This window comes from Sorex fumeus, unplaced genomic scaffold (assembly GCF_029834395.1).
Source record: "Sorex fumeus unplaced genomic scaffold, SorFum_2.1 ptg000007l, whole genome shotgun sequence".
Lineage (NCBI taxonomy): Eukaryota > Metazoa > Chordata > Mammalia > Eulipotyphla > Soricidae > Sorex > Sorex fumeus.
Window position 1 is genome coordinate 1,756,680 of NW_026606064.1, and position 18,341 is coordinate 1,775,020.

General features: G+C 35.6%; 2 protein-coding genes across 2 annotated transcripts; both read left to right on the plus strand.

Annotated features, from left to right (window-relative positions):
• The first annotated feature begins 3,958 nt into the window (after positions 1–3,958).
• Positions 3,959–10,459, plus strand: LOC130041701 (olfactory receptor 5A1-like). Its single transcript, XM_056133949.1, has 2 exons — positions 3,959–4,896; positions 10,432–10,459. The coding sequence occupies exons 1-2, from the start codon at positions 3,959–3,961 to the stop codon at positions 10,457–10,459; spliced, it is 966 nt and encodes a 321-aa protein (XP_055989924.1).
• Positions 10,460–17,019: 6,560 nt separating this feature from the next.
• LOC130041712 (olfactory receptor 5A1-like) lies at positions 17,020–17,964 on the plus strand. The gene has a single exon (XM_056133958.1). The coding sequence runs from the start codon at positions 17,020–17,022 to the stop codon at positions 17,962–17,964; it is 945 nt and encodes a 314-aa protein (XP_055989933.1).
• Positions 17,965–18,341: the final 377 nt, after the last annotated feature.

The window sequence follows — 18,341 nt, forward strand, 5'->3', positions numbered from 1 at the left end:
GTTTCAATAAAAGATTCACCACTATTATTTAGAGTTTACCCCCCCCCCCCCAATCAGACATGCTGAAAAAGCATTGTGAAGTGATTTGCTTTCTACAGCTGGGTTCAAGAATTAAATGTTGGTTTTGGATTTCTGCTATTTTACCTATTGACCCTGGAAGTATTTCTACTGAAAGTCAGATAGTTAAGAAATTGGTTTCTGTGTTTTGGAGTCCTGGCCGTGCTGGAGAGCCGCTCGCGGGGGGCAACCGGTGGCCTCCGTAGGGCGTGAAGGGCGGAGCGAAACGCCCCCCTTCCCATGAGGTTTTAGTCGCCCCCACACTCCCTGCTCATACCTGCTGTCCACAAGGCTCCCATAATCATTGTACTTTATCTCTAGGACTTAGCTTATAGTTACAAATTTTTAATCTTGATTTTGTTTGTGGGAAAATCCTGAAAGTACTCAGTGCTTCCTCTGACTCTCTTTTCAGGAATCACGTTTGGTGGTGTTCAGGGGACCATATGTGGTGCCAGCGATCAAAACCAGGTTGACTGCCTACAAGGCAAGTGCCCTACCTGCTGTGCTGTCTTTCGGCCCCTAACTCACTTTTTAATCTTCAATTTTTTGTGCTGCAGAAACTCTGTATTGCTATTTTCACTTTATTTAAGCAAATTGGATTTTCTCATGGATCTGGTGGGGAGATCTTTATGTGAAGAGTCTCATAAATGGACATCCAACTGAAATTATGAGAGCATGCAAAAGAAACTCTAACCTTTTTGTGCCTTTTTTTATTAGTATTGACATTATTCCCAATAGGTTTATACTCCCTCAAGTCATAGTCTCTTTGCCTTGTTGCTTTGAATATTTCTAGAGATAAGTTAGTATCTTCAGCTCTCAAGATAAATAAGGTTTCTGGCCCACTCGTTCCCTTTACCCCCTAAGTGAAAATTTTCCTTTGCTGTGTTGTCCAACTCATGGATTTTGCCAGTGTTCAATAATACAACTTCCACAAAGGAATTCATTGTTTTAAATGAGAAAACAAAAAAATTAATTTTCAAGGTTACGATATAGTTATTACATCTTTTCTTGGTAATTTATTGATACATCTACTTAGGTATGCCTAGAACCTAAAACAGCATTTTGTGACACCAGACCATAACAGAAAATCCAAAATATTGCTTAAAGAAATTTCAGGTTTGTTTTGCCCCACAAGATACCTGAATGAAAAAGAATGAATTATTTCCAAAGAAACACATTTTAAAGGAGAGCATCATTGATACCCATCATTGTATGAATGATCCAGTTTAATTTGAAGGAACATAAATTTAATTTAGCAAAATAATTTAACACAAATAAGCAGTCAAGGCACCTTATGCAAGAATCAACAATAAGGTAAAACTACAATAAAATTTGTGGACAGTTCATCTAAATTAGTTAATAACATACTTTAAATACATTTGATATGCTTAAATAGAGGATAATATTAAAATTTTGGTGAAAAAATAAGACTACAAAACTGGATCCTATTTGAAAGAATTAAATGGAGCTTTAAGAGATTGAAAAAAGATAGTTATAATATTTATAATCAATTATTGAATTAAACAGCAAATTCGTGATAGTTCTGATAGAGCAAATGTACTGGAAGACACATTGAAAAAATTTAATCAGAACTCAGTAAGTATACAACCAATAAATTTTTAAGTTATATGGAGGATGAAACCCAGTTATAAACATCTGTAATTAAATGTTAGAGACAAGAAAATAAATATAAAGTCAAATTTTAGTGTACTGTATAGATTAATTAAGTAGCACAATAAAATATCTTACCATTTTGAATGGGTATGTAATAGAGTATATTGTGAGTATCACCATGAGTACATGAAGAAACCAGAATATATTATAGATGCTAATGATATTTTTGCTGCCATGATTGTTGCTTATTTTGTTGATGATGAATACAAGACTCTCTGTTATCTTTCCATAAAAAAACTCTCTTTTCTCAGTCATACTGTGAATACAACCCAAATCTGTCATAGTAAATACAAAATCTGTTTGCTCTATATTTCATTTCATACTTTATGTTTGTTGACATTTTTACTCTAGTTTTCTATTACTTACTTCATATATTTAAATATTCTCACTACAGAGTATCAAAGAGAAATTACTTAATACTGATGGAAAATGACTCCTAGCCTTTATAAGACAGAGAGGATTTTCCTCTTTAATTCACTTTTGTACTAGAAACAAAAAGAAATGGTAGATGAGAAAGAAAACAATGACATATGTATAGTTCAAAGGCATAATTTATTACATTAATGGCAGTGTCTTTCTGTCAGGAAATTCCCAAGACTTTGACATTATCTACATAACTTCCATCTACTCTACTCTAAAGGCTCTACTCTAAAGGCTTGTTTGTACCTTAATTTTTTTATAACTCTATTTCTAATCTAAATTTACCCTAATGAAATTGTGTTTGTGCTACACAATTGTTCTAGTGGCCAGTTAGAGAAAGTAACAAACATCACATTTTGAAGAGAACATAAACTGACTCCTACAAAAATATTATTTTGATTATTGTCCTGATGACCTGCTATTTGTCTTCCCTGAACTGACCCTGAAGAGAATGAACTTCCAAAAATTTCACCCAAATTTCCTAATCCCCATATCCACTGCTTAAGCATCCTAATCCTTACATGAGTTCAGCTTATTATTCTTTGTAGGAACTTTGTGTACCCAGTCTACATTTGGTGGCCGTAATTCGATGCAAGATCATCCTGAGAATTCAGTAAAACAGTATAGAAATTCTTCTCCTAACTGGAGAATATACAGATTTCTACAGATCTTTAAGGATATTACTAACCAAAGAAGATTTTAAGAATCATTTTTTTAGATCATTTTGTCCACAAGTCTCAGTAAGTAAATGCTGTGTCTTTAAAAATGGAGTAGAGTGGTTCTTTGAACTTTGTTACACTGAACACTCAATTGAGTTTTCCTAACTTTAACTATCTTGGTCAGTCACATTAATTTCGAAGTTGCCTCTTGGTGTCAGACTGCTCCCATGATCCAGTTACACTATTCTTGTGTATCTCCAGTCTTTGTGAAAGCAAAAATTATCTGCTCCCTCTGATATGGATTAAGTGAATGTCTGTCCTCAATGATAGTTTATGAGCATCTGTTCCGGTGTCCTATTTTAAGTACAAGACCCATCACAAATAAGTTCTTCTTTAAGAATTTAATAGTGTCAAACTTGGAAGTTATAATGGTGGTGAGATTGATGTTGGAATATTAAATGTCTGTAACAAATCATTCTGAACAACTTTGTAAACCTCAGTGCTTGTATAAAATGTAAAGGTAAAGGTGAAGGTAAAGGCCCTCCCGTTGATCGTCGATTTGCTCGAGCGGGCCCAGTAACGTCTCCATTGGAGACTTTGTTGTTACTGTGTTTGGCATATTGAATACTCTCGGTAGCTTGCCGGGCTCTCCGAGAGGGGCAGAGGAATCGAACTCGGGTCGGCCATGTTGGCCGCTTGTAAGGCGAACGCCCTACCGCTGTGCTATCGCTCCAGCCCATAAAATGTAAAAATGTAAAAAATAAAATGTAAAAGGAAAATTAAAAAATATAATGCCAGACTTAAGTCTATATAAAATGACTCTCCAAACAGAGAATTTAAACAATTCTTATACTTTAATCTTTAATTTATAAACTACACCAAGATATAATAATGAGAAATCATGAAGCTAAGTAACTCGGGGAATAATATCCTAAATTATCCTAAAGATACCCAGCTATTTTTGACCCCCAAGAAACAGAGAAAAAAAGCCAAGAAGTAAAAGTTTATGATTATACAATGAATACAAAGAAAATTCAACTATTGTGCTGTTGTGATTCTATATTATAGTTAGATGAATTTAAAAAAGAGGACAATTTATTTTGCATTTTGAGAATTAATACCTTTTCTTCTTGATCTGTTTTCAGCAGATGGAAGCAAGCATCACTATGGAAGAGAAAAGAAATCATTCCTCAGTGGTCATGTTTCTTTTTATGGGACTCACAGATGACAAAGAGTTGCAGCTTATTCTCTTTCCAGTCTTCCTGGGAATCTATCTTGTGACCTTATTCTGGAACCTGTGCCTTGTAATACTCATCAGGATGGACTCTCACCTGCACATACCTATGTACTTTTTTCTCAGTTGCCTTTCATTAATAGACATTTGCTTTACTTCTTCCATCAGCCCAAAGATGCTTTCAGATTTCTTTAAAGATGAGAAAATCATTTCTTTTGTTGGCTGTGCCACTCAGTATTTTGTTGGGTGCTGGATGGGATTGTCCGAGTGCTGTCTCTTGGTTGCGATGGCCTATGACAGATACGTGGCCATCGGTAACCCTTTACAGTACTCCGCCATCATGGCACCTGACCTCTGTCAGAAGATGGTGACTGGGGCCTTCTGCATTGGTTTCCTTAGTAGTTTAGTTCAAACAATTCCTTGCTTTAAGCTCTACTACTGTGGTTCAAATATCATTCAACATTTCTTCTGTGACTTACCTCAGATTATTACCTTGTCTTGCTCCAACCCTTTTATCACCCAGCTAATTATTTTTCTTGTTGCTCTGTTTGTTGGTTTTGGGTCTTTGCTCATTATTCTGTTATCCTATGGTTTTATTACAGCCTCAATCCTGAAAATATCTTCAGTGAAAGGTAGTGCCAAGGCCTTCAATACCTGTGCCTCTCACCTTACAGTTGTGACCCTCTACTATGGTGCCGCTCTCTCTGTTTACCTGCATCCTAGTTCTAATCACACCAAGAAGCAAGACAAAGTGCTGTCAGTGATCTATGTTATCCTCATTCCCATGTTAAACCCTCTTATCTATAGTCTAAGAAACAAAGAGATCAAAGAGGCCCTCAAAAGGATGATGAAGTGGGCTATGCATTCACCACAGTAAGGAAAATTATTGGGGCAGGTATTTTTACCACTACACAAAGTACAGGTTAAGAATTTGTAAACGATTGGGGCTGGAGCCATAGCACAATAGGTAGGGAGTTTGCTTTGCTAGTGGCTGACCCAGGTTCAATCTCTGGCATTCCATATAGTCCACTGAGCTCTTCCCGGAAGTATTTATGAGTTCAGAGCCAGGAGAACCCTTGAGCATCACTGGGAGTGACCCAAAAAGCCAAAAAAAATTTGTAAGTAAAGTTTTACTGCGTACAATCATAGTTAAGTAGGGAAAAGTGAAAACTTGGTTTCCTTAATCCCTATTGGCATATTTATTGCCACTGTTTCAGGCAATGTTACTTATGTCTATGCCTGTTAAAAATGTGTTTCCACAAAGACTGGCCCACATCCAAAAGAACAAAAGCAACCGATGTTGCCATGGATGTGGCGAGAAAGGGACCCTCCTTAATTGCTGGTGGGAATGCCAAATGGTTCAGCCCTTTTGGAAAACAGTATAGACAATTCAGTTTGTTCATTGCCGCACTCTTTACAATAGGCAGAATCTGGAAAACAACCTGAGTGCCCGATAACAGATGACTGGTTGAAGAAACTTTGGTACATCTATACAATGGAGTACTATGTAGCTGTTAGAAAAGATGAAGTCATGAAATTTACATACAAGTGGTACTACATGGAAAGTATCATGCTAACTGAAATGAGTCAGAAAGAAAGGGACAGACATAGAAAGATTGCATTCATCTGAGGAACATAAAGTAACAAAATAGGATAATAAACCCAAGAATAGTTGAGACAAGTACCAGGAGTTTTACTCCATGGCTTGGAGGCCAGCTGCACATGCAGCTCAGATGGAGAAGGGAGCACCAAATAAAGGGTGTTGGGAGGATCTTCCCAGGATGGGAGATGCATGCTGAAAGTAGACTCTAGACTGAACTTGATTGCCACTCAATGCCTCTTTTGCAAACCACAGCACCCAAAAGGAAAGAGATAACAAAAGGGAATGGCCTGCCATAGAGGCAGGGTGGGATGGGGGGTTGGGGGTTGGGAGGGATACTGGGATCAGTGGTGGTGGAGAATGGGAATTGGTGGAGGGATGGTTACTCAATCATTCTATAACTGAAACCCAAACACAAAAATTTGTAAATCTACAACTTACCTCATGGTGTTTCACTAATAAAAATTTTTAAAAATTTTTAAAATAAATAAAATGTGTTTCCATAATTAGAATAGATAAAACCAAATGTTTTGAGAACATGGAACCTGATAGTAAATACATTTAGAAAAATAATGAGAACCTAGGATAACACACAACTGTACTTTTCTTTATTGATTTTCTATTTTTCTATATTTCACTGTTATGCATTTATTTGTGTTTTAGAAAAATAAAATAACCTTTGTTATTAAAGAATTTAAATGAAAAAAATTTTAAGCATTTTTATCCAAACAATAATGAGGGAAGAGAGGTGAAGGAGATAAGGGAGAGAGGCGAGAGGGGAGAAAGATAACATATATTTATACGCATATCTTTTTGAAAGATTTTTCTTCTACCTTACCTTCTTAGTTGCTTTATGAATTGGGTTATGGAAAAGATTTAAGAAAAATTAATAGAAGAAAGAAGAGGCTCTTGTAAAATAAAGGCTAGAGGAATTCACAAAAGATCAGTTAACCAATTCTGCACAGCACACTGTAAGCATACCTATGCCACATATCTTATTTTCATAAATCTCTTTACTAGAGAACTGTGTCAGATTTGACAATTTTGTTGGTTCCAGTGATTTTGGTCTTAAAACCGAAAACTGAGGCACCACGATCTCAGTTTATCTCTAGAAACTCTCCATCTCAAGTTGAGTTTATTTGGGGCTGGAGCGATAACACAGCAGGTAGGGCATTTGCCTTGCACGTCGCTGACCTGGGTTCAATTCCCAGCATCCCATATGTTCTCCTGAGCACTGTCAGGAGTAATTCCTGAATGCATGAGCCAGGAGTAAGCCTGCCAGGTGTGACCCCAAAAGAAAAAATTTTTTAAAATTTTTTTTGTCAAGCTCACTAAAATAATACACTGTTTTGTAAGCCAACATTGCATCAATTACAAGAAAAAAGAAAAGTTATAATACAGATATTATTTATATAATGGGAATTGAGGAATAGATACAGAAGTAATATATGTATGAAATTAATAAGACAAACAATGAAAATCATGATTAGAGATCAAATGTGAAGTTTTTCCCCTCTATTTCTTTCTTCTCATATCACCCCTAATCTTAATATAATGTTGAATAGTAGTATTCCTAGTTGTGGGTGCCTAATTTGATGTGCTATTCCTTAGACACAGTCTCCCATCTGGAGCAAGTGCAACAAAACCACCTATAAAATTGCTGTGAAAAGTTGTGTGTGATTTCAATCTTAGGCAAGATCTCCTTCTTAGTGAACAGGAAGATAGTCTAGCTTAAGCCAGGAACTAATTAATAGAGCTGAGTTTTCTCTATACCCAAGAGATAACTCACATAATTTTAATTGCTCCTTTATTGCGGTTTGTGCCCCCACATCATTTATTAGTTGTGATGGAGCATTACACAGAAGCATTTAATGTTCCCTTCTACCAGAGTTAGATAAATGGCAAAGGATATTGAGTTAAACTTTGCTTAAATTATGCACTCACTTCAAAATACTCATGGAGTGGGATACTCCCAGAAGCCAAAAGTGAATAATATATCAACTATTATTGCCTGTCTGGTTACACCACAAAGTAAAAGGAGTTGGAACTCATGAGAGTAAAGCTGTCCGAATCTTTGGGTGAGTTATTGAAGGTCTTATTCCAGGGAATGTCAAGTAGAATTTAGAAAAATATCAAAGAGGTACCATTTCCTCACTTTCTTTTCTCTTAAAGATTAGTTATATAAAGGACTTTATGCCATAATACACTGTTTAGACTATGATAAAAATAAATCTATTGAAGAATGAATAAATATTTAGACAGTGCTGCTACGTTTTAGCTTAAAAATGATGAAAAACTCTGGCTCACTTAAAATGGGAGCACATAGACCCAGGTAAACAGCTATGAGTTATTTCAAGGAGTTCTTGGTATTCCATTATAAAGTTCAATTTTAACACTTTCACAAAAGAGTCATTTCTGAATCAAGCAGGTTCAATGCAACTATGATTAACGTGTCAAATTCTAGGAGGACAGCAAAAATAGTCTAGAGAAAGTGAATAACTTCAGTAAACAGTAAGTATGATATTCAGTCTTCTGAAAATATCACTATCTAATTTGTCGCTAACAAAGCTCTTCACATTTTGTGTCATTACCTACAAATGAAGTTGAACCTACATTGTAGTCAACCAATGTTGGCTAAGGGAACATGAGGAAAAACTATTGATGAAATATCTTAAATGAAAAGAGACACATGTCAAAGAGGCAAGTCTTTATGTTTTCTTTCCCTTTCTTATCTCCACTTCCCAAACAGCATTACTTAAAGGTAATTGGGGGAGGAGGGATGTATCATTCCAAGAATAATGTAAGAACATAATTGATGAAACCAAACCAAAAATTTTTATGAAAACAGGAAAACGCTAAAAAGTCTCAGAAGCAAATAAAACTAAGGTTTATGAGAAATAATAGAATGTGGAGTAATTGAGGAAAAACAATATGATAACTGATAGGTGTTCTAACATTAGCATTATCATCACTGGTTTAACATAGGACTCTGTTCGCAGTAAGGCTTATGGTGGTAATTCTGTTTCTTAGGTATTTCTAGACACAGCTTTACCATGGTGACAACAGTAGATTGAAAATATTTTAATTCCTCTTTGCTTCCTTCCTCACAAAAAGAGACATTCTTATTCAGCAAATGCCACTCACTAAGCAAATAGTAAACAATTGCAACTTCTTTATTCATTTCCTGAAATTATATCTCTGCATAAAACACAGGATTGATGATGTTCTATTATATTGTCCATTGCCATGTCTGTTTTTAAAATACGTATCAAATAGGTTTCATTGTTCTAGAGATTTTTTTTTGCTTTTTGGGTCACACCTGACGATGCATGGGGGTTACTCCTGGCTCATGCACTCAGGAATTACTCCTGGCAGTGCACAGGAGACAATATGGGATGCTGGGAATTGAACCCAGGTCAACCACGTGCAAGGCAAACTCCCTACCTGCTGTGCTAATCACTCCAGCCCCTGTTCTAGAGATCTTTAATGGGTCAATCTAGCAAAGACTAATTATTTCCCTAATGTCTAAATCTTATTCACATCCAACTCTATAATCCCCACAAGGATTTGTAGCTCTTCCTTATACCACACATCATCTATTGTATTATAATTCTATGGACACATTTATTTTATCAGGCCTTCAAAGTAGTGTTCAGGGGATCCAAATCTAGTCCCTGCAATATTCAGTCAACCAAGCTTGACAATAAAAATCTACGACCCAGCAATTTGGTTCTGCACAGACACAATAGTGCTGGGATCCAGATTGACCACCCCAGTGAAGCTCAGGGCCACAGTAGCATAGTGGTGTAGACCCATACACTGTTCACATACAAGACATGCAAAAATGTAAGATTTGTTTGAAGTGACAATAATTGAAGTCAGGGTCTCACATATCCATGGCAAGTGATCAGCTGCTATGTTATGTTCCCAATTTACACATTCTGTTTTGTTTTGGTTTTGTTTGGGAACACACCTAGTAGTGCTCAGAGCTTACCGTCAGTTGTGCTGGGGATTGAGCTGGGGTCCACTGCATGCAAGGCAAGCACCATAATCCCTGTCCTATCTCTCTATATTTGTACATTCTTATCTCTCTCTTCAACCATGCACCCCTTATTGGCTTATTTAGACAATGCAGAAAACCAAGTATAGATATATACACTGTAGTTGTGTAGGAAAAAGTATTTTTTTATGAATGATTCAGTGTATATATGTAATATGTGGCTCTGGAACAAGAAGGCCTAGAACTGACTGCTACTTCTGTCCTTATAGTTTGAACTAAATCCTACAATGATCCACAGTCTCCTCTAGGCAGAATGTAAATAAGAAGTTATATAGATATAGATATATATACACATACATATATATCTTCTCATATATATTATGTCTGTTGAGTAATAAAAATAAACAAAACAATATAATCCGTAGGACCTAAAATATGCTGCATGTTTAACAAATGATAATTACCTAATTCTATGGCTGGCATTTGATGAAAATTCAATTGCATTAGAATAACTATTTTTGCAAAAGTTATTTCAGGTATTACCTCTGGCTGTCTGTTCAAAGACAGCAGTAATCCTACATAAATGTGTAACTTTTTAAATTAAGACAGAAGGAAAGCAAATTAATCTAAAGGTACAGCAAGTATGACAAAGAAAATAGAACCCTCGGAGGGTAGAGGGTTGTAGTCAACATTTTCCCAGGAGGAATCTCCTGATCCCTAGAAACCTAAGTCATGGGCATACGAATGAGTGGTAGGAGAAAAAGATCTGTGTGGAACTAGATTAGAGGCAATACCCCCATATTCTTAAAAAGTGACCTCTCGGAGGTGAAAACTGATAAAGAACCATCTATGAATTAAGAATAGGATGTCTAGACCCTTATTAGCCTTAGTTTATGGGAAAAGCAAGGAACATCTAACCTGTTAATTCTTGTTTAAAAAAGTTGTTTTTGAGAAAAATTGATAATATTCTACAAAAGCTAAAGGCATGTTTGATTTGTACATTTCACATTGCAATATGCTTCCAACACTATTGTTACCGAACATGTGTATATTATAGAAAATAATTATATTTATTCTGAGGGAACAACAAATATTAATCCCTTAGGAACCCTTGGAGTTTACTATAGAATATTCTAATCTAGACTAATTTTGTTTGTCCTAGATCTCAAGGTTTTATCTTGTAGTTTCAACTATATAATCCTAAAAACATATACTCCATGTCCGCCACATCTCAGGGTTCTGTCATTTTCCTCCATGTATCTTATGGATTCTGAGTAGCTCTATTTTCAATATCCTGAGAACTCTCTATACTGTTTTTCATAGAAACTGGAATAGTAAACGCTCACATCAACTATGGAAGATAATTTTCTTTTTTTGTGATCAGTGCCAGAATTTTTGCAACTTCATGCACAAATTCAAAACTGTCTGCACTAAATGCTCTCACATGTTTTCTGGTCACTGGTTCTTTCATCTTGAAAAGTTCTTTTTAGCACTTCTTGCAGGACAGGCATAGAGGTAATCAATAACTAAAATGTATTTTTCATGTGTGAAGTATGCCTTTGTTTTTACTTTAGACTATTCTTCACTGACCTCCCTCCCCCCCTTCCACCCACCTTTTTAACCTGAATATGTCATTGCCTCCTGATTTGGAAGATTTCTGCTAAGAAAATTGCTGGTAGTTAAATGGGGATTCCTTTGTACATAAAATCTTTTTCTGTAGCTGCTTATAGAATTCTCTCTTTATCTTGAACTGCTTTGCTACATTGCATTTTACAAAAAGTTTTTGGTATAATAAGCATCTATTAGTTTTGTGTATATGGATGACCCATTCTCTTCCCAGATTTTAGAAATTCTTGGTATTTTCCTGAGTGCATTCTGCCTTATTTTTTTTCTCTTCTGAACCAAATTTATGTCAACTTTTTATTTGATGGAATCATATAGATCATAAAGACCTTCTTGCTCCTTTTCACTATTTTTCCCTTGATTTACCTTGACTGTGTTATTATAAAGTTTTGTTCTCTCACTTGTGTTCCCTTTGCTTAAATAAATATGCGTTATATTGATATTTTCACTTTACTCATTGAATTATTTAGCATCATCTTTTTCTAATCTTTTAAAAATTCTCCATTCTTTGGTAAATATCTCATTTTGTTCTGATTTTTATATTTTTTATATTTAATTTAATAGTTCTTTTATTAATTGACTTTATTCAATAGCTACCTTTAATTCTCTATCAGCTAAATCCCAACATTTAGTATTTGGAAAAAATTCATTTTTATTGAGGCAGCAATGGTGTACAGGATTTTATATGTTTTAGATATACGAATCACACTTTGTCTAACTATATATTACCACAGCATTCCAAATTATCCATTTTTCTCCACCTCAGTTTACTGGATCTTTTCATCCTTAAAAAATTCTTGTTATAGTTAGGTGATAAAATGTTTCTTAATTTTGACATCCTTTGTTTTTTTAATTCTTTTGTATTTGAAGTAACAGAAATATTTTTAAAATTTTACCAGTTGCAAGATGGTATATTATCATGTTGGATATTTTCCCTGCTTTTTTATGTATACAACAGCCACTTTTGTTACTCCTTCTTCTGGCAGAAATCTTTTATTAAGTGCTTTTAAATTTTTTATTGTATTTATTTTAGGTGTTTAAGATAGTGTTTACATTCATAATCATCATAGTTACCTCGCCTTTAACAAAGTGTCCATGCCCCCCACCCAATCCTTGAGTCACTCCCAGTCCACCTATGTCTCCCTCCAGTTTTCAGTATGTACTCTGGTACCCAGAGTTTGTTATCAATTGGCATTGTCTGAATCCTTATTTTATTGCCCTATCATCCTTCTACCTCTGGCTTATTTCACTCAGCATGATATCCTCTAGTTATATCCAAAATGCAGCAAACTACATGATCTTATTGTGTGCGTGTGTGTATGTATGTGACTCATAGTATTCCTCTGTGCATGTATACCACAGCTCCTTTATCTGTTCCTCTGTCATTAAACATTTGGGGTGTTTTTATATCCTGGCTATTGTACTAAGATCTGTAATGAACGTAGGTGTGCATTATTTTTTTCTGACTAGAGATTTTTTATTCTGGGAATAGATATGAAGTAGTGAAATTGCTTCATGATATGGGAGCTGTATTCTTAGTTTTTTGAGAAATATACATACTATTTTTTCAGAGACTGAGACAAACAACATTAACACCAGCAGTGAATGACAGTTTACTTCTTTTACACCAACCCCTGCAATACTGTCTCATTATTTTTTGTATATATGGCATTCTGTCATGAGATGATACCTCATTGTTTTGATTTGCATTTCCCAGATAATAAATGATGATCAATTTTTTAAAAACTGTAGTTGATGTAACATGATTATGCGAGAGCTAACATTTATGCTTTTGCTGTACAAAGTTTCAGCATAATCTAAGTACCCAAGACCTCCCACCATTGTCCATGTTACTTCTAGTCTATTCCTCTGTCTGCTCCCTCATCTCCTTTCATCTCTTGGTAATCTCAACTGAGCATTCAAAGTCCTAGGGTAAAAAAAATGAGTACCTTTCCTCTGCTTATTACTACACACTAGACTGGCTACTGTAAACTTCCATTTTGCTTTCTAAAATGTGCTGGAATAATTCATTTTCGTAGCTATTCCCATAGGCATCTTTTGTTTATCATACTCAGTTTGGGGGCTGGGCACAGTTACTCAGCAGAAGAGCACTTGCCACGCGCGTGCATGTGTGTGTGTGTGTGTGTGTGTGTGTGTGTGTGTGTATGTGACCTCAATTTGATTCGTGGCACCACCAACAAAAAATACTCAGTTTTTAGTATGCCATCTTCCACTACTGCACTCCTGCACTCAGGAAGTAAGGAAGGAACAAGTCCCAAAGTGGGTTGACTTAGCCTTGAATCTGGTGGGGAGACTTTCGTGTGAATTCTAAAGGCTCTTGAGTGGAGTGCTTATTACCATCTTGAGTAATCAACACTAAAAGTAAGTGTACCTTTTTAATGTCCTTTTATATTGATGTCAATATATTCCAAGCAAATGCCTACAATTTTGGACTCTGCCTCTGTACTTAGGACTCTAGAAACTTCAACAGATTAATGCATCATACATAAATGTGGCATCCTGTCACTCACTGCATTTCCCCCCAAATGAGAGTTCACCATTGCATACTGCTCATCTTGTGAGTGTGTCTTGTCATCATGGGGTGTAGAATACCATAGCTCCCACAAAGCATTTTTAATTGTGAACAGATGTCCAACACCATTGCTACAAAGTGAGAAAGAAAAACATCTTTCAAGTCTGTTAACTTCAACTCTCTGCTGATCATTTTAATTACATATCTATTTATGTGCATACACAACTTATCTTTTCATTATTGTAACTCCAAAATATACCAAGCCAAAGAATTTGTTTCAATTTGGGGTTGGTGTTGTAAGCAATAAATCTAACAGAGGTAGCATGAATTATTTCTGAAAAAAATTCCTCTTAAACCCAAGCATCAGTGAGATTTTTACCCATGGGTAAAAGTTTACTTACTTCTACATTTAATATTAATTATTATAGTTCAGGTGGCATGGTTACATTATTGTTAACATTTTTAGTTTTGGTGCATACAGTTATTGTACCTCAACACAACCAAAGTAATCCAAACTCCTACCGCTGCCCTTACATTAAATCTAGCACTCCACTTTATTCCATCCAAATGATGCTCTGTTTGATACCTCAGTTTTCACAGAAAAAAATTTAAAGAATCATACATAAATTTAATATGACAGTATCACTTAGCACACAGAATAGCTGAGCAAAAATAATGTAAGACAAGTAGTATAAGCATCAGAAATAAAATTATAGATCAAATTTTCAAAATTGCACTGTTATTTAATAATGCAATTTAAATTATTTTAATGTGTTTAAATAAGACACTAAAAGTATGATGAAATATCAAAAGATTCTCAAAATGACCCTTTGGAAAAAATAAAAGTGTAACATCTAAGGGGAATATAAGCTATTATCATTGATATTTTTAATTCAGTTATTGAGCTAGCTCACCAATTATTGACATATTATAGATGAACCTGAACAAATTTACTGAAAGATATATATATATAATTAATTGAAACTTGATACGGATATACAAGTCTATATTTGTTATATTGTGGTAGAACACAATAATTCAACATATATAATTGCATTCCAGAGAAATATAAAACAAATATAAAATCAATTTTCAGAATACTTGATAGCTGGTATATATTACTGATCTAGATATATATTAAATTTGTGGTTATCTTCTTGAACATATGGATAAATTAGAATATACTATGGATTATCAATGAGTATTTTTGTAATGATTTATTCATTATTGTGATGATAATAAGAATGCAACTTTCTTCTCTATTTTAAAAAAATCCCCCCACTGAGACTTACTGTGGGAAATACAAACTTAAGTCTGGGATCAGGAATTCATTATCTAGTTGCTATTATTTCTCATTCCACATTGATGGCAGACGTTTTTATTTTCCTTTCTTAATAGCCACTGCATAAGTCTTAATTCTTTTTACAGTTTCTCAAGAAGAAATTGCCCATTATCTGAGGAGAAATTATGCTTTAACTTTACCTATCAGTGGAAATTTACTTATAATTCTGTGAAGATTTACTCTTTAACTCACTTTTGGACTAAAACTGGACAAAGGTTGTGGAGAATGAAGACATTCTGAATGGTTGACACATGTATGTAGTTCACAGACATAGTGCATTTCATTAATTCATAGTTTTTCTCCAGTGTCTCTCAGACTTCTACTTGTTTCCATCTACATAACTCTGAGGATAAATTTATTAGCTATATTATACCTTAAAATTTTCTGTAATTTCATTCATAGTTTAAGCTTGCCTAATAAAATTGTATTTGCTTGTTATTCTAATAGTTATCTGGAGAAAGTAAACATTCACAACTTATTGAAGAGAACATTGCCTGCTCCAAAAACATTCTTTTGCTTATTTATATTTGTTCTGAATATCTGCTTGCCTTCCCTATACCGGTCACAGAGAAGGGGGAAAAAGAAGGAAAGAAAGAAAGAAAGAAAGAAAGAAAGAAAGAAGAAGGAAGGAAGGAAGGAAGGAAGGAAGGAAGGAAGGAAGGAAGGAAGGAAGGAAGGAGAGAAAAGGTCTTTCAGTTATTTTGCCAAGTTTCCTAATTGCCATGTACATTTCTCAAATATCCAAAACCTTACATGAGTTTGGGTCATTATTCTTTGTAAGAATTTAGTGTTCCTAGTGTGTAGTCTGGGAACCAAGAATACACACAAGATTGACTTAAGAATTCAATAACCAGTGAAAAGATTATATTTTTCTGGAGGTAGAACCTAAAGATCCAAAAGAGATGAAAAAAAAAAAAGATCACTGAAAGGAAGCTAAAAATTTTTTTCTAGAGAATTAATTAAATAGAATCTGCAATGGCAAGAAGGGGTACATAATGGATCTTTGGATTTTGTTTTACCAATCAGCTGTTTATCTAGCTTCACTTACATTGGTCATGCATACATTTTCATCTTCTCACTGTGTCCTAGTTCCTGAATACTATTACATAATTCTTATGTATACCCAGGCCTTCTAAAAACAGAAAGGCACGGGGCTGGAGTGATAGCACAGCAGGTAGGGCGTTTGCCTTGCACGCGGCCGATCCAGGATCGATTCCCAGCATCCCATATGATCCCCTGGGCACCGCCAGGGGTAATTCCTGAGTGCATGAGCCAGGAGTAACCCCTGTGCATTGCCGGGTGTGACCCAAAAAGCAATAAATAAATAAATAAATAAAGTAAAAAAAGTAAAGACCCTCCCGTTGATCACGTCTCCATTGGAGACTTTGTTGTTACTGTGTCTGGCATATCGAATACGTCACGGGGAGCTTGCCAGGCTCTGCCGTGCAGGTGAGATACTCTCGGTAGCTTGCCGGGCTCTCCGAGAGGGGCGGAGGAATTGAACTCGGGTCGGCCATGTTGGCACAGAAAGGCATTAAAGAATCATTGACCCTCCCTGACATGAATTTACTGTTTCTGAAAATAATTCTTAAATAGCTGTAAATGTTTGGAATGAGAGAACTGAAAATGAAGAAATTTTAGATGATGTACTGAAGCTTGTCAATGACCGTATTTGCCTCCAAACTCAGAGTAAAAACGTTAGCCAAGAGAAATGTCTTACAATTAAGCCACAGTTATATGTGGAAATAGAGATTAACTCAACTATTGTGATTTGTAACTTTGTATCAAGTAATTTTGTATAGCTTTACTGAATTAAAGGAGAGTCTTTTGTTTGTAGAACTAGCCATTTTATTCTTTCATCTTTTTTTTTTCAGCACATGGAACCAAGAATCCCCATGAATGAGAGTAGAAATTACTCCTCCGTGGTCATGTTTGTTCTCCTGGGATTAACAGATGACAAAGAGTTGCAGTTTATTTTATTTCCAATATTCCTAGGGATCTATCTTGTAACCATATTCTGGAACCTTAGTCTTATCCTACTAATCAGAGTGGATTCCCATCTGCACACACCGATGTACTTTTTTCTCAGTTTCCTTTCATTCATAGACATCTGCTACTCTTCTTCCACTGGCCCAAAGATGCTTTCAGATTTCTTCAAAGATGAAAGAACAATTTCCTTCATTGCCTGTGCTACCCAGTACTTCGCTGGGTGCTGGATGGGTCTGTCTGAGTGTTGCCTCTTGGCTGCCATGGCCTATGACAGATATATAGCTATTGGTAACCCTCTACAGTACACAACCATCATGGCGCCTAGACTCTGTCAGAAGATGGTTGCTGGAGCCCTCGGGAGTGGTTTCCTTAATAGTTTACTTCAAACAATCCCTTGCTTTAATCTCTATTATTGTAAATCAAATGTCATTCAACATTTTTTCTGTAATTTACCCCAGATTGTTGTCTTATCTTGCTCCAGTCCCTTCATTACTCAAATAATTCTTTTTCTGGAAGCTCTATTTATTGGATTGGGTTCCTTGGTCATTATCCTGTTATCCTATGGTTTTATTACAGCTTCCATCCTGAAAATATCCTCCATCAAGGGCAGTGCCAAGGCTTTCAATACCTGTGCCTCCCACCTGGCAGTTGTGTCACTCTTCTATGGCACAGCCCTTAGTTCTGTCCACCCCAATAAACAAGACAAAGCTTTGTCAGTGTTCTATGCTATAGTCATCCCCATGTTGAACCCTTTGATCTATAGTCTGAGGAACAAGGAGATCAAAGAGGCCCTCAAAAGGGTAATGAAGAGGATGAGGCATTTATCTCAGTAGGAATATTATTTGGTCAGGTATTATCGCCACTATATGGAAGTTAAGAATTTTCAGTGACATTTTGGAAGATAAAAGAGTAGCTAAGTAGAGACAATAAAATATCCTGGTTCCTTCATTCTTGTGCCATTTTGCTCAGCAGCCACCAAAATTGATCCTTTTTAGCAGTGACCTTGACATTTATGCCTGTTAAAACACTTGTTTCCATGATTAGATCTAGAAAAAGTCTTATGGGTTGAGAATAGAAGCACTAATAATGCATTTAGAGAAATGACAAGAGTATTGGTGCCACAAGATTATTTATTCATTTTTTTAAAGGTAAAGGTAAAGGCCCTCCCGTTGATCATCGATTTGCTCAAGCGGGCCCAGTAACGTCTCCA